We start from the raw sequence: 26,508 nt of genomic DNA, 5'->3' as shown, positions 1-26,508 counted from the left end.
AGTGTTTAATAAAATTAAAATTTGACATCATTAAACTTATTTCAGTTCCTCTAGTAAGAACATTAACTGGTATATTAGTGTTGTGATTTTAAAAATTTCAAAGAAAATTATAGATATTTTACCTTCACTAGTTGTACTTTAATTGAAATTTTGTTCATATTGGTATTTATAAAATTTGTTAATTCCTCTTCATTTATAACACTGTCAAACTTGTTACAAAAAGGTCAGAGAGAATTGCTGAATCAGAACATTCTTTAAGTGACTGAAAGATGGATCAGATTCCACCTCCCAAAGAGGTGAAAATCCTCGAAACAGCTGAGGATATTCAAGAGAGACGTCAGCAGGTTCTGACCCGTTATGATAACTTTAAAGCTGACGCCAGGGCTAAGAGGGAGAAGTTAGAAGACTCCAGGTAAAATACTGCATTTAAAAATCCTATTTATTTTTTTTTATTTTGTGGGTAATTCTAGACGATTTCAATATTTCAAACGTGACGCTGAGGAATTAGAATCCTGGATTTTGGAAAAGCTTCAGGCTGCTTCTGATGAAAGCTACAAAGATCCCACTAATTTGCAAGCAAAAATTCAGAAACATCAAGCTTTTGAGGTACATCTATTTATTAATATGTGCATTTTATAAAAATTAAATAACATATTTTAGGCTGAAGTGGCAGCTCACAGCAATGCAATTGTTGTGTTAGACAACACCGGACGAGAAATGATTAATCAAAATCATTATGAATCGGAGACTATTCGCAGACGTCTTGAAGAACTTCATACCTTATGGGAGAAGTTGCTCTCCAAATTGGCTGAGAAGGGTTTGAAATTGCAGCAGGCTCTTGTTTTGGTACAGTTTATCAGGTAAGTTAGTTGGAAATTTGCTAATAATTGTAGCGTTTTATACAATTAATTTTTATAGACATTGCGATGAAGTTATGTTTTGGATCAATGAAAAGAGTGCTTTCTTATCCACTGAAGAATTTGGACATGACTTGGAACATGTGGAAGTGTTGCAGAGGAAATTTGATGAGTTCCAAAAAGATATGGCCTCGCAGGTAGTGTTTGGTTTGCAAAATATTTGGCTTGGATTAAAAGTTTATTTTTTTGTAGGAATATCGTGTTACTGAAGTGAACGAATTGGCTGACAAGCTCTTGCAGGATGGGCACCCCGAACGAGATCAAATAACCACCAGGAAGGACGAACTGAACAATGCTTGGCAGAGGCTGAAGCAGATGACCCTGATGCGTCAAGACAAGCTGTATGGTGCTCATGAGATTCAAAGATTTAACAGAGATGCTGATGAAACCGTAAGTTTTTTTATAGGATTGTTACAATAAGTGGCCTTTTTTGATTATTTGGAAGTTTTTTGATGTAAAGGGTGATTATTTTTCAAGCTTAAGAGTCGGGTATTTATAAAGCTATGAGGTTTGTTAAATAGTTATGTAGCTCTTCTAATAACTAAGGTCCTGACTTGACAGACATTCGCCCAGAATGTTGAAGTGAGTGTGATAAATAATTAACGATGGTAATTTATAACAGGTTGCGTGGATATCCGAAAAGGACGTTGTCCTCTCATCAGACGATTATGGTAGGGATTTAGCCAGCGTTCAAGCACTTCAACGAAAGCATGAGGGAGTGGAGAGAGACTTAGCAGCCCTAGAGGACAAAGTGTTGACTTTAGGCAAAGAAGCAGAAAGGTCAGTCTATTTACAACACAATAATAATATATATAATAATATTATATAACAATAAAGATTTTTCACTTAAGGATCGATAATTGGATAAAATAATCGATCCGTTGATGTAACTATGAAGTCAAGATTTTGAATATCTGATTAAGATGTAATAACATTTAGTCATATCTTAACAAGTTAGCTTTAAAATATAATTCAAACCCACTACAAGAATAGTTTAACGAACATTCACGTAAACAATTGTTTGCTTAGACTGTGTGCAATTCATGGCGACCATGCCGACCAAATTCAAGCAAAACGTGCTGAAATCGAGAATTACTGGCAAAGTTTGACAGCTAAAGCCAAAGAGCGCCGCGAACGTCTGGAAGAATCCTATTCTCTACATCGTTTCCTGGCTGATTTCCGCGATTTGGTCTCTTGGATCAACGATATGAAGGCCATAATTTCAGCCGACGAACTGGCCAAAGACGTAGCAGGAGCTGAAGCTTTATTGGAACGTCACCACGAACATCGTGGCGAAATTGACGCCAGAGAAGATAGCTTTGCGGCCACTATTGCCGCAGGACTAAGTCTGTTAGAGAAGGGACATTATGCCAGTGATGAAGTAAAAGAGAAATTGTCCACCTTGGAGTCTGACAAGAGGTCGCTGCTGGCTTTGTGGGACGAAAGGAGGATTTTATATGATCAATGCATGGATTTACAGTATTTCTATAGAGACACTGAACAGGTAAGATTAATCTCGACTACTGAAGAGCAAATTTTCAATAATTTATAATTAATCTAGGCTGATACATGGATGGCCAAACAAGAAGCTTTTCTAGCCAATGAAGACCTTGGGGACTCTCTGGACTCAGTAGAAGCCTTGATCAAGAAACATGAAGATTTCGAAAAAAGCCTGGCTGCCCAAGAGGAAAAAATAAAAGCCCTAGATGAATTTGCCACCAAATTAATCCACGGAGAGCACTATGCCGCTGATGACGTTGCTCAACGTCGAGCCATGCTGTTGGAACGCAGGAAAGCATTGAAAGAGAAATCTAGCCGTCGCAGGGAGTTGCTGGAAGACGCCTATAAATTACAGCAATTCGAGAGGGATTGCGATGAAACTAAAGGTTGGATAAACGAGAAGTTAAAATTCGCCCTCGACGAAAGTTACTTGGACCCCACAAATCTCGGAGGAAAAGTTCAGAAACACCAAAACTTCGAGCAAGAATTGACTGCCAATAAGAGTAGAATGGAGGAAATTACTTCCACCGGCCAGGAATTGGTGGAAGCAGATCATTATGCTGCTCCGAGGATTCAGGCTCGTATGGAGGAAATCGTCCAACTTTGGGAGACTCTAGTTCAGGCAACTGACAAGAAAAACTCGAAGCTGCAAGAGGCGAGCCAGCAGCAGCAGTTCAATAGGACTATTGAGGATATTGAGTTGTGGTTGAGCGAAATTGAAGGGCAGCTGATGTCGGAAGATTACGGAAAAGATTTAACAAGTGTACAGAACTTACAAAAGAAGCATGCTCTATTAGGTAAGGGCGAAACGATTGTGAATATTTTTTTTTACAATAAAGGTATTTCTCGGATAACAGGAATGTTGTGGATGCAAGATGAGCGAAGAGTCTTCTTTAACGAAATTTATTCTGCTTTTGAGTAATTATTATTTAGTCACATATACAGAAATATCTCAAACTCATTCATCGATCATTAGATGCATTCATAGATATTGCAGAAGATTTTTCACAGTAAATTCAAGAATTTTTTTCAATTCATAATGATCTTAATATACCACATAAATTTAATGATATAGAAAGTTAAAGTTTAAAGATAAAGTGCAACAATGTACCAAGAATTTCCTGTCTCTATCTTTGTTATTAAATTTTTTAGAGGCTGATGTTGCATCTCATCAAGATCGCATCGAAGCTATCACCTCTGCAGCTACCCAATTTGTTGAAAGGGGTCATTTCGATGCAGACAACATCGCTCACAAACAGAAAGTGCTCACTGACAGATACGCCGCATTGCAAGAACCAATGGCTATTAGGAAACAAAGGCTTTTGGATTCTCTTCAAGTAAGTTCACGTTATAAACTAAAATTATTGCCAATTATTAAATGAAGAAATTATTGCAATAGAGACTGATATAATTATTGTTTTTAAGGTTCAACAATTGTTCCGTGACATGGAAGATGAAGAATCTTGGATTCGCGAGAAAGAACCAATTGCCGCCTCAACAAACAGAGGCCGCGACTTGATCGGCGTTCAGAATTTGATCAAGAAACATCAGGCTGTTTTGGCCGAAATCAATAATCACGACGCCAGGATCGTTGCTGTTATAGAGGCGGGTAGACAGATGACCGAGGATGAGCATTTTGCCAGCGATGAAATTAAAAACAGGTTGGTCATTTTTTGCGAAACTTTTTTCGGTTAAATCTGGATTCTTATTGCAGAGTACAGGCTTTGAGCGACCATTGGGAGCATCTTAAAGAGAAGGCACAACAACGTAAACAAGATTTGGAAGACTCATTGCAAGCCCATCAATATTATGCTGATGCCAATGAAGCCGAATCTTGGATGAAGGAAAAGGAACCTATTGTCGCTAATACTGACTATGGTAAAATTCTATTATTGGGTTATCGGGTTTTACAACTTAACTTACTCATACTCTATAATAGGTAAAGATGAGGACTCTTCAGAAGCCTTGTTGAAGAAACACGAGGCTCTAATGAGTGATTTGATTGCTTTTGGAAATACTATTGAAGCTCTAAAGGAGCAAGCTCGAAATTGCAGAGTATGAGGTCAATCTAGCTCTCTTATATCATTTAATTTAAATATTTATTAATATTGCAGCAACAAGAACCTCCTGTAGTTGATGTAACTGGCAGAGAAACTGTACAAGCTTTATACGATTACACTGAAAAGTCAGCCAGGGAAGTTTCAATGAAAAAAGGAGACTTACTACATCTCCTTAACTCCAACAATAAGGTACATTTTATTTGGGTTTGCCCCGTGATTCTAAAAGCAAATTTGAATATTTTCAGGACTGGTGGAAGGTGGAAATTCACGACCGACAAGGCTTTGTTCCTGCAGCTTACGTAAAGAAAGTAGAGGCCGGACTGACAGCATCTCAGCAAAACTTAATCGAAAACAGCTCCATTTCAGCCCGGCAGCATCAAATCAACACTCAATATGAAAGGTATTTGAAAATAAACACTCAAACAAAATGTTATTGCTAAAATTGGTTTTTGTTAACAGACTTTTGTCATTGGCCCGAGAGCGTCAAGACAAGCTCAGTGAAACGGTCAAAGCTTACGTATTAGTCAGAGAAGCATCCGAATTAGCGAACTGGATTAAAGATAAGGAAATGCATGCGCAAGTGCAAGACGTGGGTGAAGATTTGGAGCAGGTATATCTTGATAAAACTTTGGGGTACAAGGGTCCATATTTATTTTTGCTGGTACGCGTGGCTTTTTATATACGATTGACACGAGATCTTATCTACGGAAACGACATTTGAAATGTCCTTCAAACGTGATCGATCCTTTAACTTTGAATAAGTCAATTTCACAATGTTTCATGGTATATTTGCCATCCTAATTTCTTGGTTTTATTCGCCTATCGAATTTACTAAAAAATGTACGTTACGCGGAAATTTGAAATAATGAATAAAACTTTCAACATTTTCTAGATTAACCTGAACTGAACTTACATATCTAATTTTCTTTGGTCTTCCGGTAGATGCGAAGTAGTTATTATTGTATAGTAATGTAGCTGTGGATTAATTGATAATTCTAAATGCAAATTTGTTTTTTTTTACAATCTTAGGTGGAAGTGCTCCAAAAGAAATTCGATGACTTCCAAACCGATTTGAAAGCAAACGAAGTTCGCTTGGCTGAAATGAACGAAATCGCCATGCAGTTGGTTTCATTAGGCCAAACTGAAGCTGCTCTGAAGATAAGGACTCAGATGGAGGATTTGAATACTAAGTGGACCAGTCTCCAACAACTCACCTCGGAAAGAGCCAGTCAATTAGGATCCGCCCATGAAGTTCAAAGGTAAGTTAATATGCATGAAATGGTAGTTTTATCGCGCCTTAATCATTAATAATGTTGTGTAAGATTTATTTATATATATAGAAAAAGTCCTCGAACTTTCGGCCGGATTTGGACCAGTGACCACAGTAATATTATTACGAAATATTCAAAGTATATCTTTTTATATAGATTCCACCGTGACGTCGACGAAACCAAAGATTGGATCCAAGAGAAGGATGAAGCACTCAACAACAACGATCTGGGAAAAGATTTGCGCAGCGTTCAAGCTCTACAAAGAAAACATGAAGGACTTGAAAGAGATTTAGCTGCCTTAGGAGATAAGGTAATCAACTCTAAACCCCACTTTTCCATAATTAACTCTTCAACTCCAGATCAAGCAGCTCGATGACACCGCCAATAGATTGAAGCAATCCCATCCAGATCAGGCGGAACAAACACTTCAAAAACAGCGGGAAATAACCGAATTATGGACCCAATTAACCGCCAAGGCCAATTCCCGCAAAGAGAAATTGCTGGACTCTTACGACCTCCAGCGGTTTCTCAACGACCATCGCGACTTGTTGGCTTGGATCAATTCAATGTTGGGATTGGTTAGTTCCGAGGAACTCGCTAATGACGTAACCGGAGCCGAGGCTCTCATTGAAAGACATCAGGTATGTGATTGTATGTTTTGGCCAGAAATCAGGTTAATCAGAACATGCAATGTATAAAATGTTTTTGATATATCTGATTATTGTGTTTTGTGTTTTTACGGGATTAAATAGAACTACAAGGCGGAGATTGAGACGCGCTATGGATATCCACAGGTAGAATTTAGTCAGAAATTCATCGTGTGTAACAGTACTAAATAATGAGGAAAATCTTTGTTTCTGTTTGCTGAGAAAAACAATTTCACATACAAATAAATATTGTAATAAAAATTAAAGTAGATTCTTCAGGTCGGCAAAGATTTAATACGTTTGACTAGGGAAAATGTCAATTGCTCAGTTTATTTAGAAAGAACAAGCTTAAATTTCAGATCAGATTTTTTAATTTTTTTTTATATTTAATTAAAAATCAGATTGTTACTCAGAAACTGATTTTGTATCCCAAAAAATTGAAGAACAGATGCAAAATTGTAGTTTAATAAAATGCTAATTTTTTAGTATATTGAGCAGGTATATACATTTTTTTGACTAGGAAAAATATAGGGTCAATTCGTCACAAGCTGATTAGAGGAGACTATTAATTTAACCACTAGTACCAATCTGCGTCTTAAAGTAATAAACTGCACGAAAACAAAACATAGTCCAATTGTGAGACTAAAACGGCGTTACGCCAGATGATTGAGGAGTATTTAAAATTAATTACAAACACAAACTTCGATTGAAAAAAGTGAATGGCGTAAGCGCGTTATTACCTGAACATAATATTATGATATTTAATCGTATGAATGTTTCAATTCTATTATCTCGTAAGTGCCAAATCATCAAGTAATGCAATATCATAACTGATATACATTCACACAACATATTTTTTTTGTTATTGAACACTGACATGATGGCAAACGTGAAGTAAAGGTTTTTCCAACCCATCAGATCTGTACATAGAGGATCATCTCCAAATTTCTCTCTAATAATACACACACTAATAAAACCGTGTTAATAAAAGTAAATAAAAACTCTATATATTATTTTAAAAATGGCATCAACACGGAGGGGTGACTGGTTGAGCATAATTTTTCCCCGCCATGTATGTTTTAACTTATTATATCTATGAACGTGCTGTTAATTATAATGGTTATTCCATTTTAATCTTATGGAACATTTCAATGGTCAAAACCCTACATGGCATTATGTATTACCAGATCGTTTTTAAGTATAGTATTTTCATATTTAATGTCACATTTTGTTTATTTATTCTTTCATCACTTGATACTAACTTTAGAAACTCTGGTTTTTTTCAATAATTTTGGAGATGTCTTATTTCTTGGTCAATCTATGAGGCACAATAATATGGGTGTGGCAACACACAATAGTTCACTTTATCTATTTTGCTTGTGGTACTGGATCTATTTCAACTTAAAGAAGCTTACACTGTATGATTACTTTATACAAGTTGTATTATACAATGTATCTCATAAGAAACATGTAAGCCTCTTAACGAGTAAATTATTAATGTGCTGATAAATTTAACAAACATAATTAAAAGTTTTATTGAAACATTGAAATAGAGCATATGCATTGCTTTGTTTCTTGGTATCTACTGAAACTAACGTGCAGGTAAACTTATCAACATATTAATGATTTGGTCATCATTAATTGTAAATAAATATGCCCTAACTCAATATTTATTTTCGCATTATTTTATCACACAATGCAATTTCTGTCATGATCATCTTAGGAACACCGCACTGAAATCGATGCCAGAGGTGGTACCTTCCATGCCTTGGAACAATTTGGTCAGCAATTGCTGAATTCTAACCATTACGCTTCCCCGGAGATCCAAGAGAAACTGGAGCAACTGAATCAAGCACGAGCTGATTTGGAAAAGGCCTGGATCGACCGCAGATTGCTTTTGGACCAAAATTTGGAGTTGAATTTGTTTTACAGGTATATTATTCAAGACTGAATTGATTGAGTTATTTTAAAAGTTTTTAATTAAAAAAAAAACAGAGATTGTGAACAAGCTGAAAATTGGATGAGTGACCGGGAAGCTTTCTTAGCCTCAGATGATGTAGATTCCAGTGGTGACAATGTCGAAGCTTTGATTAAGAAGCACGAGGACTTTGATAAAGCCATTAACGCCCATGAAGAGAAGATAGGAACATTGCAAACTTTGGCTGACCAGCTCATTGCTAGAGAGCACTATGCTTCGCAGCCAATCGATGAGAAGCGTAAGCAAGTTTTGGACCGCTGGCACGACTTGAAGGACGCTTTAATTGAAAAGCGTTCCAAACTAGGAGAAAGTCAGACTTTGCAGCAATTCTCCAGAGATGCTGATGAAATTGAAAACTGGATTGCTGAGAAATTGCAGCTAGCCACAGAGGAGAGCTACAAGGTAGCTTTACGACTCCAAGAGTGTATTTGATATTTGGCATTACATTTTTTCCATACAGGATCCTGCTAATATTCAATCCAAACACCAAAAACATCAAGCTTTTGAAGCCGAACTTGCAGCCAATGCTGATCGTATTCAGAGTGTTCTCGCAAATGGAGGTAATTTGATTGACAAAAAGCAATGCGCAGGATCTGAGGAAGCTGTTAGGAAGAGGTAGAATTTCTCTAATAGGCTTCTAAAAAATTGTTAAAATTTTTATTTATTTAGACTTGAATCTATTGCTAACCAGTGGGAATTCCTCACTCAGAAGACTGTGGAGAAATCCATGAAACTGAAAGAGGCCAACAAACAGAGGACCTACATTGCTGCTGTTAAAGATTTGGATTTCTGGCTGGGAGAAGTTGAAAGCTTGTTGACTAGTGAGGATGCCGGAAGAGATCTCGCTTCCGTTCAGAATTTAATGAAGAAGCATCAATTGGTCGAGGCTGATATTAAGCATCATGAGGATAGAATTAAGGGTAAGTATAGCAACAAAAAGTTTGTTAATTTTTCAGTTTTACTCAAATGTAACTTAATGATACACTTTACCCTCAGACATGAACGATCAAGCCGACTCTCTAATCGAATCAGGCCAATTCGACACAGCATCCATTCAAGAGAAACGGCAATCAATTAACGAACGTTACGAACGAATTAAGAATTTGGCAGCCCATCGTCAAGCGAGGTTGAATGAAGCCAATACTCTGCATCAATTCTTCAGAGATATCGCAGATGAAGAATCCTGGATTAAGGAGAAAAAACTGTTGGTGGGAAGCGACGATTATGGACGTGATTTAACCGGTGTGTTTATTTAGCAATGCCAAATTTGATTTTTTTTCTTGCCCGCTTGCTTGAGCTTCGCTTCGCGTTGTTCGGGCGATAACTGTCTCATGAGGGCATGTATCATTTTCCGCATCTGTTCAATAAATGTTTATTACAGGTGTTCAAAACTTGAAGAAAAAACACAAACGTCTCGAAGCGGAATTAGCATCTCACGAACCAGCAATTCAGGCCGTCCAAGAAGCCGGAGAAAAACTGATGGACGTCTCGAATCTTGGCGTTCCGGAAATTGAGCAGAGACTTAAAGCTCTAAACCAAGCTTGGGCAGAATTGAAACAGTTTGCCGCTACCAGAGGACAGAAATTGGACGAAAGCTTGACTTACCAGCAATTCCTCACTAAAGTGGAGGAAGAGGAGGCTTGGATTAGCGAGAAACAGCAGCTGCTGAGTGTTGAAGATTATGGGGACTCCATGGCTGCTGTACAAGGATTGATCAAGAAGCACGATGCTTTTGAAACCGACTTCCAAGCCCATAGGTAAATATTTCTCTTGACTTATTACTTCAAGATTTTTTAATTTTCATGTCTTTGGTTTAGAGGAAGATGCAACAACATCTGTGACGAAGGTGCCCAATTGTCCGCAGCAGGCAACCACCACGCAGACAGCATTAACCAACGTTGTCAACAACTGCAAACCAAGTTGGACCATTTAGCAGCTTTGGCTTCAAGAAGGAAGGCCAAATTGGCAGATAATTCTGCTTACTTACAGTTCATGTGGAAGGCTGATGTGGTTGAGAGTTGGATTGCCGACAAGGTAAATATTTTTGGCAGTAAATTGTCGCTTGAGGCAAGGTATACCTACAGAATTGTGGGTAAAGAATGTAATTTTTATAGCACATGAATACCTGACGTATTCAGTCTTCATGGAATAAAAATTAAAACAATTCAAAAATTTAGTTTTCAGTATAAGATATTTCTGTATTTACTTTTGATTTTAAATCCATGTTAATACAATATTTATATTGCTTATTTATATCTTCTTTTCAGGATGCCCATGTAAACAGTGATGAATACGGTAGAGATTTGTCATCTGTGCAAACGCTGCTTACTAAACAGGATACGTTCGATGCAGGTATAGAAATTTTGCGGAGCTTTAAGATAATTTCATATACCATAATTTCTCCCACTATGAGAAATATACTTCTTCTTTTAGGTCTAACTGCTTTTGAGCATGAAGGTATCCAAAACATAACTGCTTTGAAAGACCGGTTAGTGGCTTCCAATCACGATCAAACTGCTGTTATTGTTCAACGTCATGCTGACGTTATTGCCAGGTAAGACTCGTGTCGTTTTCAGCTTCTGTTAGGTTAGTGTCACGCCTAAGCCATTCAGTAGTAGTATTGTTTCTATTTAAGGCGTTTTATCAGGCCTGTCAAATTGCAGCTTGAACTGAAGTATGTGTAATACTAGATATTCAGAAATACTTCTACTAGAAGATTTCGAAATTTGAATTAGTAAATTTAGCTTAAAATTGTATTTACGAATGTTGTAACTAATGTAATCCACAAGCGAGGTTAATCGCAATCTACTGAAAATTAAAATGTCTCGTAAATAGGAATTTTTAAGGCAATTTACTAGCAGGATAATTTTCACATTTTTTCAAATATATTACAGATCTAAAACAAAAAAATTGGTATCTGTATTTATTGAAAATTGAGATAAAGAAAACCTATCTATTTTCTGTTTCAGATGGCAAAGCCTGTTATCGGCTTCAGATGTACGCAAGCAACGTCTTCTTGGCATGCAAGAACAATTCAAGCAAATCGAAGAGTTGTTTTTGATGTTTGCCAAACGCGCTTCGGCTTTCAACTCGTGGTTTGAAAATGCCGAAGAAGATCTAACTGATCCAGTGAGATGCAATTCGATCGAAGAAATCCGGGCCTTGAGAGACGCTCATGCTCAATTCCAAGTAGTATCCAAAAAAAATTGGAAATGCGATTTGAGTTAATTGCCATATTTCCAGGCTTCTTTGTCTAGCGCTCAAGCAGACTTTGACGCCTTGGCAGCATTGGACCGTCAAATTAAATCATTCAATGTCGGTCCTAATCCGTACACTTGGTTCAACATGGAAGCCTTAGAAGATACTTGGAGGAACCTTCAGAAGATCATTGCAGAGAGAGATGCGGAATTGGATAAGGAAGCTCAGAGGCAGGAGGAGAACGATAAGTTAAGGAAAGAATTCGCCAAACACGCGAACGCCTTCCATCAATGGTTGACTGAGACTCGGTAAGTTAATGGAGGCGAGTTTTTGCATTTTTTGTTATTTGTTTCTTTCAGAACCTCAATGATGGAGGGTACTGGATCTTTGGAACAACAGTTAGAAGCGACCAAACGTAAAGCTGCCGAAGTTAGAGCCCGTCGTTCCGACTTGAAGAAAATCGAAGAACTAGGTACAATTTTGGAGGAACACCTTATTCTGGATAATCGATACACTGAACATTCAACTGTGGGATTGGCGCAGCAATGGGACCAACTCGACCAATTGGGAATGAGGATGCAACACAATTTGGAGCAACAGATTCAAGCCCGCAACCAATCAGGTAAATTTAATTTTTAATTATGTTTGTACCTATTGTAAGGAGTCGTCTATTTGAATTTTAGGTGTTAGTGAAGACGCTCTGAAAGAATTCTCGATGATGTTCAAGCACTTCGACAAAGAAAAATCTGGGAAACTCAATCACCAAGAGTTCAAGAGTTGTCTCAGGGCTTTGGGCTACGATTTGCCGATGGTAGAAGAAGGACAACCTGATCCCGAATTTGATGCTATCTTGAGTAAGCGGTCGAGTAAGTGCAATTAACTCACAAAGTTTCATGTTTTCTATGTCTTTCCAGACGTGGTTGATCCGAACAGAGATGGATACGTGTCGTTGCAAGAATACATGGCCTTCATGATCAGCAAAGAAACTGAAAATGTGCAGAGTTCAGAAGAGATTGAGAAGGCGTTTAGGGCTATTACAGCAGGCGACCGGCCGTATGTCACCAAAGAGGAACTTTACGCTGTAAGTTTTATTCTTGTTTTTAGTCATTAAAGACATCGCCACCGCTAAGCTGAAGTTGGTTCAGGAATAACGCTCACATAAAAATCTTTAAATTTTATGGATACCTAAGGTATTTACTTAAAAACCAGTTTGGTGGTCTTGCTCTGTAACAGGTTACAGATTCGGTGACAGGCTCGAATCAGGATGTTGTCTAATTTTTTCTGAGTGTTTCCTTTTCATTTTCCTTTTTATCTGCATTATCAAAGAAATTTATTACAAATTGGACTCGATGCTGGCTTGACAGAAAGTTGATATTCAAATCGAGAGAAATTTTAGTGGTGCGTTCTTTTTTATTTAAAACGTATTTAAAGAAACTCTAAAAAGTGAGATTAAACTGCCCAAAATCTTCTGAATTTTATCATAAAGGTGATTTTCGAATTTGGGATACACTGAATACATTGATTGTGTTTTGGTGACATCTCGACCCTTTAAAAATATTTTCAAATGATTATTTTGTTTTCAGAATCTTACCAAAGAAATGGCCGATTACTGTGTGGCTCGAATGAAACCGTACGTGGAACCCAAGACGGAAAGACCCATCGCAGGCGCCTTGGATTACATCGATTTCACGCACACGCTTTTCCAGAATTAAAGTTTGCTTCCCGTATAATCGATTCATTAGTTCTAAGTTGCACAGCTAATTAAAAGTAGCATTGCTTGTAATTGGAAAATTTTTAATCTCACGTTTCTATTACGCTGTAATGTAACCGCCAACATGTATCCCATTTTTAATATGCTGTTGTAAAGAGCACTGACAAAAATACATTCAAGATAGATACAACAGAAAATTTTCCAATTTACAACATCCAGGAAATCACAGTGCAAAGTGTATAATGGAAGCATTATTTCTAGTATGTAAGAGATATATAACTCTAACTATTGTTGGCTTGATTTAAAATTGACTTTAAGCGAGTTTCGGAAGATATATTGCCTTGTTGCAACCTATGAAGTAGGCGTTTAAAAGGGTGTTTCATTATTATATGCTTATTTTAAATCGAAGGATCGTATTTAAAGGAACGTAATGGTATTTCGGTCGCTTAAGAATTTGACAGTTAATTAATTTAGAATGGTGATTAGAGTTTTCGTATTTATAATTGTGTTCTTTTATATGTTTATTTATTAAATCAGTTTCTTCCTGCATTTCCGCCGAAATATACGTCTTCTGCTTGAAAATTTGTTTGGTTTTATTTCGTCCATCAAGCAACAATGCAAAAAGAATGAAAAAAGAAACTAAGAATAGTTAGTGCTCCTTTCCAGAACTATAATAGAATTTTTAGGAAACGTGAGAAAATGAAATAAGACAACAATTACTTAAATATAACATTTCGTATTTTTGCTGAATATTTACCATAATTTATACAATCATTATAACATTTCTGCGACGATTCAGTACGTACTCTTAATGACTAGAACAACTATTCTATTTACATAAATTGTTTACTGTAAAATCGCTCCAAGTTACTCCGAAACCAACGTTTACCTCAGGTATCGGAGCAAATGCAATGCTCTCTTACAGTATCAACAATAATATAAACTATATACAAACAAGATGGATCTTCAACTCTCACTTCATAACACATGGACAGAAAATGAGACTCATCTAATTGTAAATTGGTTAAGCAACGTACAAACTAATTATTTACAATGACAGTAAAACTGGCCACCGTTTTGGCTTAAAATGCAAATCAGGGTATAAGTTTCAAACGAAATAGAACTTAAATTTAAAAGTAACTAGAACACGAACATGAAAAAATAAATTAACCTTAAACCTAATTGCTCATTAAACTGCTTGGGACTATAAGCAGATGTGACTAAAAACAGGACTAGCCATGCTACGAGTGGCATCAAACCAAGCATTATTATCTTAAATCTTTGGTTGCTGTAATTCCAGACAAAGCAATATAAAAAAAATCATTCGAGTTTCAATTTTGATACGAATAAAGTTCAGTCTTTATAAGAAAATCTTTAGAGTTTCTGGAAGCACTTCGATAGTAACTTTGATGACTGACTGAAGCCCGGTAAATAGGTTTTCAAAGGGAAACCATCATTTGACTAGCTTCTCCGAGACTTAACACAAAAACCTCCAAAGAGACTCGATAACAATAAATACTTTAGAGAGAGGTTTAAGATTTGTATGTCCTAATAACATCCCTTATTACAGCCCTGCACAAAGGGCAGTGGCCACCCCCTTTTCCCCGCCATTGCTGCAGGGCGCAATCGTAACACATGCACATGTGACCGCACATGTACAGAACAGCATCAATGGGGTTTTCATAGCATATCGTGCATTCAACCCCCGGCGGTATGGTGTGAGTTGTAGCTCCGCCGTGGTGTTCTGCCCAGCTGAGGGGGGTAGAATATGTACTGGAATCTGAGACGCTGACAGGCTGAAGAAAAAATAAAAATTCTGTTATATATCAGTTAAATAAGAAAATAATATTTTATATTCAGTTGTACTTTTTCTTTCACTTTAAGGGTTTAACGGCCATATTGTTACTGTGCAGTTAACATCAAGCTTGTTTCTATGGAAAACAAAAATTCCACGAATATTCTGACTCCACTTTAACGTTTCTACAGAAATTATCTTACAGCTAAACTTGATGGCATATTAATAATTCGGCCCTAACAAGGGCATAATTTAGGATAATTTAAGTAGCAAAAATTAAAATTTTCCTACTTCTGTAGGTAGCAAAATTCCTAAACCATCTCAACACTTGAATTTTAAACAATCAATTTCTTACCTCAACATACTGCGCACTGCAGCTGCTCATCATGGTCATACTCGGTCCCACGCTCGTCGTCGGAACTGGAGCCATAATCGAATTTGCAGGCGACAGAGGCCCCGTGTGATTACTAAATCCATGATGATTGATCGCAGCTGCAGGAGGAAGAATCACGGAAAGAACTGCACCTCCATTTGCAGCCGGTTGAACCTGCGAACAAACAATAAACTCTCATTTAATACCTTTCTTCATTCTCAAAGTACAATTTTCATTATTTACAATTCAAAGGAACAGCTTCCTTCATTACCTGTATATCAGCCTGAGGAAAGCATAATCGACCATTTTGAGGTTGTTGAGGTTGTCTTGTTTGAGCAGAAACTACATCCGATTCTCGTACTATCAAACTTTGTCTGCAATTTCGCTAAATTAACTCAAAATTCTCGTAATAGCTTCCGTTGGTTATTACCTTGAGCTATTGCTGCCCTGCCTCGTCATCTCATTCTGCAAGTTTAGGCTGTTTATCGACTCGCTAGTGGGTATATGTCTTCTATCTACGATATTATGATTTGAAGAATTGCTCAACGGACTAGCAATTAAATTCGGGGGAGAATGACCGCTCAGCACTCGAATGCGTTGTGTGGATCCATAAACGTCGAAGAAGGCCCACAATCTGAAAAATTACAATTAAATTTTAGAGACGTGAAATTCCAACAATTGCGAAGATTTGAAAAAATTCAATGATTAAATCAATGTATTCATTAACGACGATCCAAACGTACCTCAGAGACTGGTCTACGTGCATAACAACCAAAGGTGTTCCCCCGTTCCTCGAAATCTGCACTTCCCCATTTGGTGAAATATAGAAACTGACTTCGTCTCCTTTATTCAACATTCGGGAAAAATCTCGGGTGAGCACCCAATATTCCGGCCTATCCAGCAGAAAATTTGAATCGTCGGGAAGGTCCGCAGTGGTGATGCTTCCAGGATCACAGGAAGTTAAACCCAAACCAAGGCAGCCTTGGAATATTGGCTCAGTGGCCAGAACTTGCACTACAATTCTTTCGGATATTTGCAAAGGTCTCGCAGTGAAAACGTAGCCTTGGCAGAATTCAGTGTCGGTTCGCATTGCAACGCTTCGATTTCCGCCTGGAATTGAAAGGAAAAATAAAAATGAAACAGTGATTTTTCAATATCCTATTGAAATGTTGTCAAAAATGGGCGCATTCACGGAACAGCAGCGCTTTATCGTAGCAATTGCATTCCGCTGTATTATTCAGCGCTAAAAAGGAGATCAAATTGGCGTTCTCTTAAATCACGCAACCCAGTGCTCAGTCATCATGGTAGAGACAAGGAAAGACCTTATTCAAAGGGCGAATTGGTGGGTCCTATACGTAGTACTAGAACGTAGTTTTTGAGACATGCACTTAGGCGGAACTCGATTTACGCTGAGCGTGAACTAACCTGAATTAGATTGGGCATGAGCTAACCTAAACTAATCTATTTTCACGGAACAGATAAGCAGCATTTTGGAAAAAAATTCTGCTTACCGCAAAACCTAACATTCCTGCCTCTAGTCCTGTGCAAAGCCATTGCCTGATAGTTGATTCCGTGAGGTTGGTACTTCAAGAGAGGCAAAGTGACGTCTTGGCTCTGGGCCACGTGGTTGGCAATTTGATTCTGATTGGCCACTTGATGGATGTGAAGCTGTTGCATGGGATAAGTGATTCTGTCTACTGGATCAGGGGTTCGGGGACGAGAAACGCTCACTGGGGTTTCAGCTGCATTCACCGAAGGCACCACACTTGACCTAAAGTAAATTGAATGTTTATAGTAGAGATATTTTTTTACTGCCAGAAAGTTTTCGATGTACTGTATGATATAAAATATTAGAAGACTAAAATTCAAAGACATTTTGATGTCTTCAAGACAACCGTGTGCGGAATGGTCATTTCGCACGTGCAGCCATGAGAAACGCGAAAACTTGTGAAAATTTGACGGTTGTAGAACAAATTAATTTGATAATTTATTGGGATTTTACGGAGCTTACCTAGAATTGTTCAACTGATGCCTAATATCCACAAACTCCACAGCAGTAGAATTTCCATAAACATCGATGAGAGCCCACACGGGTCCCCTGGTCTCAACCCCCCCGAAGAATATGCCCTTTTCCTCTCCATTGATGCCGAAATGGACGTCCCCAGTGGAGGTGACATAATAGAAGAGAACAGTGCTTTGACTGCAAAACCGTTCCGGGAGTGCTTTGGCCCAATATCCAGGTTTGTTGGTTAAATCCGGACAGGCGTATTTAGGCAGACTGTATCTTAGGCCGGTGGGATCGTTCGATGTGAAACCGAATCGTATGACGCCGCTCCAGTTGTTGGATATTTCCAGAAATTTTAGGCAGACCTGAAATAATTGCGGGTTACATCATAGTCTCTTGCACGTGTTAAATGTAAATATGTGTGAGGAAATTCGTGCAATTATTACGATTTTACTACTCGTGAATTTTGATTGCAGCTAATTTCAAATTCGGCGCGTATATTTGGAGATTATATAATGAGCCTGTATTACGCGATACGGAGAAATATTCATACACAATAGGCCATTCTGAACAGGATTCGGACTGGAATGAATACTGAGGGGCAAACCACTGGCGGAAATGTACTAGATATATTAAGAACATGTAAAAATGCATCAAAATATACACCTCGCGGAACACCACCATTTGCAATTTTCAGAAATTTTTTTCCAAGATTTTAATGCGAGATGATGCTAAAGTGGGAAAAATTGCTATTGGCACGAAAATGGGTTTTGGGTTGGGGAAAACATCTGGTTGTTAACTGACACGTAAACCGGATTCCTACCTTTTCGTTAACTTTTACTGGTCGACTGCTGAAGGCTATCCCTTTGCAGAAACTCTCAACTCTCTTGGCCACAGTGCCATCTCTCGATATCCTCATATTTTCACCATGAACATTGTGGAACAAGAGCGGAGGTAAGTTGTTGGTACTATGGTAATGAGAGGAAGATCTTGAGGCTGTAACAAAAGAACACCTATTTTATAATACTGCATAAAAACACTTCCTTTTAGAGAAAAAAATTGCTATATCTAAATTCTCAAAGGTCGTGAGATCCCCCGGGTCTACGAGGAAAACAGCAGAGAAAAAAGTGAGTCGTATATTCCCCCTCTGTATCTGGCTCACCTTATTTTACCTGATAGTGATGCATGCACAGTGCTTCCACCCCAACTTGGAACAAAGAAGTGCCAGCTGTTGCTTCGGCACCCCTCGTATATGCACCGGATTTTCAAACACCTGGTGGATACCACGGCCCTTAGGCCTATATGCAATATGTGCAAAAATGACTATATGCGAAGCATGATGAGTGTTTTGCTGCAAGTCAAATTTCACCAAGAGGTTTTATAGGGTGTTTGTGCCAATATTTAGATCTAATTCCAGATATTTCCACAAATATTTTTCGCTTCGTCATTTTCACAAATGTGAACATTCCTTGATCCATATTCGAGTTTCACAGGATGTGCTGCAAGGTTCAAATTTATGCAGTTCCCATAACGTTTGGTTTTGATGGAAATATTTACACACTTCATAACAATTCGCAAATGCAAACCTTCATGCAACCGCAAAATTCTGACTGAAGGCTAATATTTGGCTTTTCAACGAATGCACAGTGCCGGCCTCATGGGGGGGTAGAGGTTAGGCAACGACCCAGGGCGGCAGACCAGGAAGGCCGACGGACTTTCCTGGTCGGTGGTTTTCCTGGGAAGGGAGGATTGATTAAAAATTTCACCCAGGGTCCCAAGTTTGCTAAGGCCGGCCCTGCGAATGCACTCTCACTTTAGTTCTGATGTTATTTAGTGAGACTCAGCACTCCCTTGGGCGACTTTTGCGAGGCATTTCTGTTAACGTCTCAAAATTTTTAAACATCTGTTATCTCAGTAATTGCTAAAGACGGCATGTGTGGTATACTGCGGTTGGCATGGCCCTGAAGTTTACCTTGACTTACAAATTACTAGCGAATTCACAAAATCGCATAATATACGGGGTGGTCTAAATGAAAAAGTAAAGAATTCTAGTCTTAAAATGAGCAAAAATATATTTTAAAAAAATTGATAAAATGGGCAAAGATAAAATAGGAAAATTTATCGAAGAATTATTCCTTGCGATGGATAAGTTTATAGTATTCAGTAATATACAGTGCCTCAGGGGAAAAATCAATTTTTCAAAACTTGGAGAGAAACAAGTTAAAAAATTCTAATAAAAAGCGTTAAAAACTTGCTCATTCCCCTCACATTCCTTAAAAACTAAGAGATATGTATAGGGATTTCTATGGGTAAATTGACATTAATGAGTAAATAGTAAACGGGGTGTTCTATTTGAACAAGTGGCAGGGCTGGCCTGGACAGTCTGGAGGCTTGGGGAAAATGTTAAATCACCGCCCCTCTACCCCCAAGGAAAACCACCGACCAGGAAAATTCTCTTCGCTGTCGAAAGAAGGAAAGTCGCTCTTCCTGGTCTGTCGCCCTGGGTCGTCGTCCGACCTGGCCCCCCATAAGGGCGATACCAACAAATGGAGTTCTAACGTACCAGAGAGAGCAAAACATTTTCTAAAATTTTGAAGTCATGGTTACATGGAGCAAATTATGCGAAATATGATAAAGATATCCACAAATTTCTATAATCTTAAGGGTGGAAAACTCAAAATATCGCATAATATATAGGGTGTTCCATTAAATGTACAGAAGGATAGGAGTGTTTGAAGTAGAGTTCTAGCCTCTTAAACATAGTGAATACATTATTCTACGAATGTTAAAACGGCCTTCTGAGGGCTCACAGTGCATGGAAATCTGAAGGGCTCTCAATGGATGATATAGATAAATAGTATTTCAACTTGACTATGTTTAAACCGCTTTATGTTAAGAAAACCCGACATGGAATGTTCATAAAACGTCCAGCGTTAAATAATGCGAAATTCTTGAGAGCATTTACCCCATATCAGCCCTGGCAATTGTCGGAATTCAGTTTAATTTGAGGGGCAAAATTTGTAATGGGGTTTTAACTAGTTTCGCCGCCTTATGCCAGGTTTTAATCAGGTTTGACCAGTACCATGGATAAAAGAGAGTTGATTTATATAGGCCTAACGTTAAAACTAGAGTACTCTTCAATATACTCTCTCTTCGCTCAAAGACAACAAAATTCCACCAATTCCCTGCTTGAAGGAACTAAAAAGCCAAGGAAGGGTAACGAGACGTGAAAAATTACAGTCAGCTGAGCACAGAACCGGTGGGTATTGTAGCTTTATGAATGAACACCAACCATCGTGAAGCGTAACTTCTTTTATAGAATAAAAGAGAGATCTTGAATGTACTCTTGAAACCCCGTGGCAAATTGCTGAAAGCCGCCATCACTGACTTGCGATTATATGGGTTTCTATGGGATGGAGAAATTAATAGATTGGGCAAAAAATGATTAGTATAGAACGTCCCAATTTGTGTATAAAACCGTTGGTTGCGATTTCGATAAATGGACCCGAAAAGAGATATTTTCTGAGAACGATCTCGCCATGTAATCAGGATATTTCGCGGCGTGGGAAAAGACCTCTTCTAAAATAAATTGGACCGTAATCTCAGGTTCGTGTTCGGTTAAATCACGCGTTAAGAATTAGAATTTAAGCCAATCAGTCTCGAGTTATCGTGAAGATAAATTTTATTAATTTCACTTAATGGGGGTCCGATCCGGTCAGGTTTTGAAAGCCGTCGTTGGGCAACTCGGATTGATATTAATTGCTAGTGAATTATAGTTGTAACTAATCGGTAGAACCAGAGATGAAATTGCAAAAGAACCGGTGTGAATGAATGAAGGAAACCTTAAGCACATAGAACAAAGGATGTCGAGAACACCGACAAGGATTTTACAAGCCACCAATTCAGGGGTAAAAGCGAACTTCTATACCTTATATCCGGTTTCCGGTCTATGACCACGTGCATGTCTAACTACAGTCTTTCAGCAGACTGTGTAGGATTTCACCCCACTGTAAGTGTTGCACATTGGCCACTTTTCAGTGAATGACCCATGTGCTGTGGTAGACACGAACCGAACTAAAAATTCCTGATGGCCACTGAGGGACCTTCTACAAATGGTCAATAAATTGTTTCCACTTTGAACGGGGATCAACTAAAGGGGGAGTTAAGTTATTTGGGACAGGAGTCTCACCCAGAAGAATTTACATGAAAGGGTGCGTTCAATTGCTCAATTCAAAGCTGGATATTTGCAATTTTGGGCAGGCATTAAAAGATTACATTTCAAGCTAATATAGGTTTCTCGTCAGGTGTCCTAAGAAAGCACCTGATTAAGCACTTAAAAAAGATTCCATATTGGGCACTTTGATCAATATTAGATTTCGTTAAGGGAAATTAAAACGGCAATAAAAATTAAGGTAGTCACGGTTGCATTCCAACTGGTGATGGTGGCACTAATCAGTATTTTCCGAACATCCAATTTTAGGAATTGGGTACAGAGGTTTGAACAAATGTCCAAAGGCCCAATCCCATGTGAAAAGTGAATATTCTTGACAAGATTTAAGATAATTTAAGACATCAAAGTCAAAGGTTTAAAATATTTAAGACAAGTGGTACTTCACCTGATTTAATGTTATAAAGACTACTCTTTATTCAATGTCTGCTATCTATAACTATGCTCATTAAAATTAATATTTACCTAGAAATCCTTATACTCACAGAAAGTTCCTTTTGACTACTTTGGGTCTTCAAATGATTAACATAATCGTTGTTTCGACTAGGGAATGACGAATGAGGGTGGAGAAGAGGAAAATTTGAAATATATTGAAATTAGAGAGGTGAAGAGATGTTTATAAATATTTGAAATGGAAATGAAATTCTGGATGATAAGGGCGCATTGCCCAACGAAATTGAGTGCCGGTTTTGATGACTTTCGCGCCACAACAGATTGAACCCCGAGCGATGGGACACTACAAGAATTTTCCTCGACCAAATATAGAACGCATCTAAAGGAAAACCACGTTTTACCAGGCCATACCGAACGCTGCCTACACAGTTACTTAACGGACATGAAAAAAGAAGCTCGCTAACTAATTCAGCAAACAAAGATAAGTAATTGGTGCGCATTACGGCTTCCGTCTATTGACAAACACAAGACTTACCGGATAGAGCGTTTCTCCCACGTATTTAAATCGCAACAAGCTGCCGCTTCGAGTAATTAACCGGTAATTATCGTCCTTTTACATATAAAGTTATAGTCAATCTCAACTTCCTATACATCGTTGCGGAAATTGGTCTGGGTAATTAAAACGCACTCAAAATGAGAAATGTTTTCCATTTAATCGAATTCGAATAATGCGCTTGAAACATTCATTTCGGGAGAATGAGCCTCAGCCCGATTGAGCTTAAACCCCCCACGTGTAAACCCACGCGGGAGGGATGAAAATCTAAATTAAGTCGTTGGAAATGTGAAGCTAAATGGAAAATCCCCTATGCCTGCCTCGGGGAGCGCACACATGTTGGAATATTTCTGACTGGATGCAATGAGCAATTAAATGCCTTGACATTATAAGAGTGTTTGCATGGAATGTAAATGCAGCGATCCAGGACGAAAATACGACTGGCTGGAGAAGCTCGAAATATACATGAAACCCACCTTTCCCTTTTTGAAAAGTTTAAGAATGCTGCGCTTTCTTGAAACTCGTGACGTTAATTGATCATCAGCGAAGAAGCTTAATTAATAGCTTATAACAATGCCAACGAATCTAGGCGTTACGAGGGAGTGTCATTTAGATAGTAAGTGGATCATACAGCTTTATAATGTAAATCGGAGTGTAGACCAAACTTTCGACCCTATTACTCTCTACGCCTCTGGTCTGGCCCACTTTCGAATATTGTGTAGAAAAGTGGGAACCATTAATTAAATTCCATGAGTTCTCCACGAGTCTTTCCATGAACGTTCCCTGTATTGTGAGTCTTGACATCAACTTAATACATTTCAAAAATTATACTTTTAACTGTTCATCAGTCAGCTTAGCTCTGGTTAGTTCAGGTTAGTTCTGGTTAGCTCTTACGTGATTTTTACATAACTTTCACTCAGGTCCAAGTTAAAGTTTCTAAAATTATCAGAATCTGAATCGCAGCGAAAAATGTTTGAATCTTTGAAAAGTTTAGGAGACACCTGAGACGAACGTGTTTCTATGATGAAATTTAAGGACTTGTGGAAATCAAGAAAAAATCAATAGGGATTGTCATGTGATATCGCACAGAAGAGCGATCAAGAATTAATTGAAGCAAGAAATTCTGCTGAGCACACAAAAATCTGAAAGAGGTTTAATTTATTGCAGTGGCAAGAGAAGATCCAGAGTCGGTTGAAACAACAAGATAATTGAGGAATGTTCAGGGAATGTGGAAAAATAAAGTAAACTGCGCATAAAAATAGCCGAAACGGCACATTTTTCATTAACCTTAGCAAATTCGTATTTGGAAAACGCTTTGGCTGATTTTTATAAACGAAAAGTATTCTGAAAGTCCGTGTCTTCTGGAATCATTAGCGAGCGTTAGTCAATTTGGGAATGAAGTGAAAAAAGCATTTTCTCAGTACTAGGCAAAATTTCCAATTTTTAATCCACTGCATTTGGCAGCTACGGTTATTTCAGAATTGTCATTGAAATATCACTTGTGATTTTCCTCGATTTTCGATTTTTCAACAAATAAAAAAGTTACAAGGTGTTTCCAAAAAGTGACAATTTTTACTTAAACGGAATCCAGTGTGTCTGACTGGTTCACATTAAAAAAAAGTTCCCGCAAAAACCTGAAGGAATTAATTAACTAACTTGAACTAATTAAAAAACTGAAGGGACATTCCTCAGAAGCGACAAATCCTGGAAAAAATCATCTTTCAGCCACCTTTCTTCTAGATCTCACTCATTTGAAGACTGTGCAGGTTTCAAGCAAATGTCGGACTCGAAGGGCCACTAATATCTAATAAGAGAATAAAAGAATACATAGGAATTACAACCCTGATAGGGTAGCTGCTGAAGAGGAGTTTGGCTGAAGACTGCTTATTAGTTAATTTTGTGTTATGTGGCCGAGAAAAACAGTAAAACGAAAATGGTAATATGTATGGTAATGTGAATAGTCTCATGCGGCGGCCCGAGTTTCGCTCTTCGAAATTGGCTTACAGAATTAAGTAAATACACCTCGTAAGTATAGTCATGAAGCTCTGAGAAGCTTGTCGATTCTTTGTGACGTAGCAGGAACACGGCGTTCACTTATTTCCCACGGTATACTGCGGCTGGTGAGCATCTTCCACTAAAGCGGCTTTAAGTCGTGTCGTTACGTAAGGAAACAATGTTGGTGCCGGCCATAGTCGGCGCAAAGATTTTCACATGCACTCTGTATTATTTAAATAAACACTCGTCTTGTGTTCATAGTGCTGTTTACCTAAAAGAGGTGGAACTCATTCGCGAGGAACCAGACAATGATGAAGAGCGGATCTCTTCAGAGTCGGGGGAGTGACGTGGGATGTCTTTACTGAGAATCTTGTAATATGATTTTTTTCTAATATAAAATGGGTCTTCCCTACGTCACTGGGCAAGCAATACTAATAAATACAAGCGGGGTTTCACTTTTTGCCTGGCCTACACTCCTTTACGGTGTTCATTTCGATTTGTAGAAACGCGACCTTTACCCTTTGGCAGACCCTTATTTATTATCCACAAATTGTTAAAACTCCCAAGGCTATGAAACAGCAAATTCACTTTAAAGGAAAATACCCCAGCTGATGTGTCCCCATTGAACCGAAAATAACTTGGAGCTTTCCTATAGGGTGGTGAAGAACTTCGCATTAGAGACATCTGTCTAGGACGGAAAATCTCCCGAGATATCTCTTGCATCTGTCCTAGAGAAAGTCCCCTATTTGTTAATCTAGGGGTGTTTTTGCCATGTTGCGGTATTTAGAAGGTTTACGGTGTAAGACTATGAAAACATGCAAGTGTTTTAATACAGAAAATACCATTGAAAATAGCACGGCAAACAGGAATTGAAATTCTATTACGCAGAAAAAGGGGGAAAATTAAAATAAGAATGTAAGAGTGTTTTAGCCCTGTACCAAAACTCCCCATATTTATGAAGGCCCTTAAATTTGGGAGGGCCAGAGAATCTAACGGTTCTAGAAGCCCTATTTTTCTGTCGTATTCCCCAAAGAAAATGACCGTAATAAGTCATGAAAAACCTATTTATTTCTATAATAGGCACTATGGTGTTGAAGGGCTTAGTTTGTCGTTAGCCTTTTTATACGATAATAAATATTTCATAGACCATAAATTGAAATCAAAACACCAAACTTATTATACTTCCAATGACACCTGAGAAAACATGCACTTATTCTTATCAGTACAGCCAGATGCAAAGGGGATAAACCCATAGAACACTGTCAGAACCTCGAGAAATCGAGGCGGTTACAGCAAAGGCAATAACCACTAATTAAATTCGTATTATATTCAAGGGCCAAACGTGGGAAAATCACACATAACAAGAAGCAAAATACTTATGTAAATAAAAATTAAGGTAGTGCCCATTAATGACTATTATGTTTACCCAAAACCCACGTTTGGTATGGTAATTATTCTTGAACGTATGGATGCACGCATCTACTTTGGTAGTCATCACGTGGTATGAGAAATTTTTCATTGTCAAGCGCCACTTTTACTAGCCCTCAAATGTTGCTGGGAGCAAATATTACATTCATTCACCTGAAGAAAAAATGTCTATTTCTTTATCGAATCACATTTTCCTCTGTAAGAAATTAAAATTCCGGGACTTATTGTATACAAGAAATTGCTAATTTTACTATTAAAACTTTCATTTGCCACCACTGTGCAAATGTCAAGAAATCATCCGGAACCAGCTATCCCGAATTATATAGCCCTCTTTTTCTATTATATGAGCTTAGACGGAGAAAGCTAGGGCATTGGTGCTGTTACCCCAGGCACTAAAATAACCTTTAGATGCAGTTGGCATGTACGTTATACCTTCTTTAATAATGTTATTTCATT

General features: G+C 38.0%; 2 protein-coding genes across 6 annotated transcripts in view; one reads left to right on the top strand and one right to left on the bottom strand.

Annotated features, from left to right (window-relative positions):
- The first annotated feature begins 214 nt into the window (after nt 1-214).
- alpha-Spec (alpha spectrin) lies at nt 215-13,864 on the top strand. 2 transcript variants are annotated; one of them, XM_066395303.1, is made up of 34 exons: nt 215-412; nt 471-606; nt 661-860; nt 919-1,054; nt 1,110-1,307; nt 1,540-1,697; nt 1,947-2,421; nt 2,479-3,214; nt 3,570-3,754; nt 3,843-4,078; nt 4,132-4,295; nt 4,357-4,472; nt 4,532-4,666; nt 4,723-4,877; nt 4,937-5,087; nt 5,507-5,736; nt 5,905-6,058; nt 6,108-6,389; nt 6,501-6,542; nt 8,119-8,327; nt 8,391-8,775; nt 8,834-8,988; nt 9,043-9,293; nt 9,370-9,615; nt 9,755-10,130; nt 10,191-10,407; nt 10,641-10,725; nt 10,807-10,927; nt 11,343-11,562; nt 11,617-11,879; nt 11,931-12,193; nt 12,255-12,425; nt 12,486-12,652; nt 13,155-13,864. In XM_066395303.1, the coding sequence occupies exons 1-34, from the start codon at nt 270-272 to the stop codon at nt 13,281-13,283; spliced, it is 7,290 nt and encodes a 2,429-aa protein (XP_066251400.1). In that variant the 5' UTR covers nt 215-269; the 3' UTR covers nt 13,284-13,864. The 2 variants fall into 2 exon arrangements, with proteins under 2 accessions (XP_066251400.1, XP_066251401.1); XM_066395304.1 differs by lacking the exon at nt 6,501-6,542.
- A 138-nt stretch (nt 13,865-14,002) lies between these two features.
- Nucleotides 14,003-26,508, bottom strand: part of neur (E3 ubiquitin-protein ligase neur) — a 32,496-nt gene continuing 19,990 nt past the window's right edge. For 2 of the 4 annotated variants that reach the window (XM_066394899.1, XM_066394900.1), the window contains 8 exons: nt 18,279-18,451; nt 17,462-17,820; nt 16,962-17,221; nt 16,194-16,560; nt 15,881-16,084; nt 15,722-15,824; nt 15,433-15,624; nt 14,003-15,078 (listed from right to left, as the gene is read on the bottom strand). In XM_066394899.1, the coding sequence (XP_066250996.1) occupies nt 14,815-15,078; nt 15,433-15,624; nt 15,722-15,824; nt 15,881-16,084; nt 16,194-16,560; nt 16,962-17,221; nt 17,462-17,820; nt 18,279-18,451 (1,922 nt within the window). In that variant the 3' untranslated portion in view covers nt 14,003-14,814. Of the gene's footprint in view, nt 15,079-15,432; nt 15,625-15,721; nt 15,825-15,880; nt 16,085-16,193; nt 16,561-16,961; nt 17,222-17,461; nt 17,821-18,278; nt 18,452-18,617; nt 18,639-22,611; nt 22,863-26,508 lie in introns of those variants that run through there. The other 2 variants (XM_066394901.1, XM_066394902.1) reach the window with 2 other exon arrangements.

This window comes from Euwallacea similis, chromosome 11 (assembly GCF_039881205.1).
Source record: "Euwallacea similis isolate ESF13 chromosome 11, ESF131.1, whole genome shotgun sequence".
In the NCBI taxonomy this organism is placed as follows: domain Eukaryota; kingdom Metazoa; phylum Arthropoda; class Insecta; order Coleoptera; family Curculionidae; genus Euwallacea; species Euwallacea similis.
The sequence above is the reverse complement of the archived record's forward strand: the minus strand, read 5'-3'. Positions and strand labels throughout refer to the sequence as shown.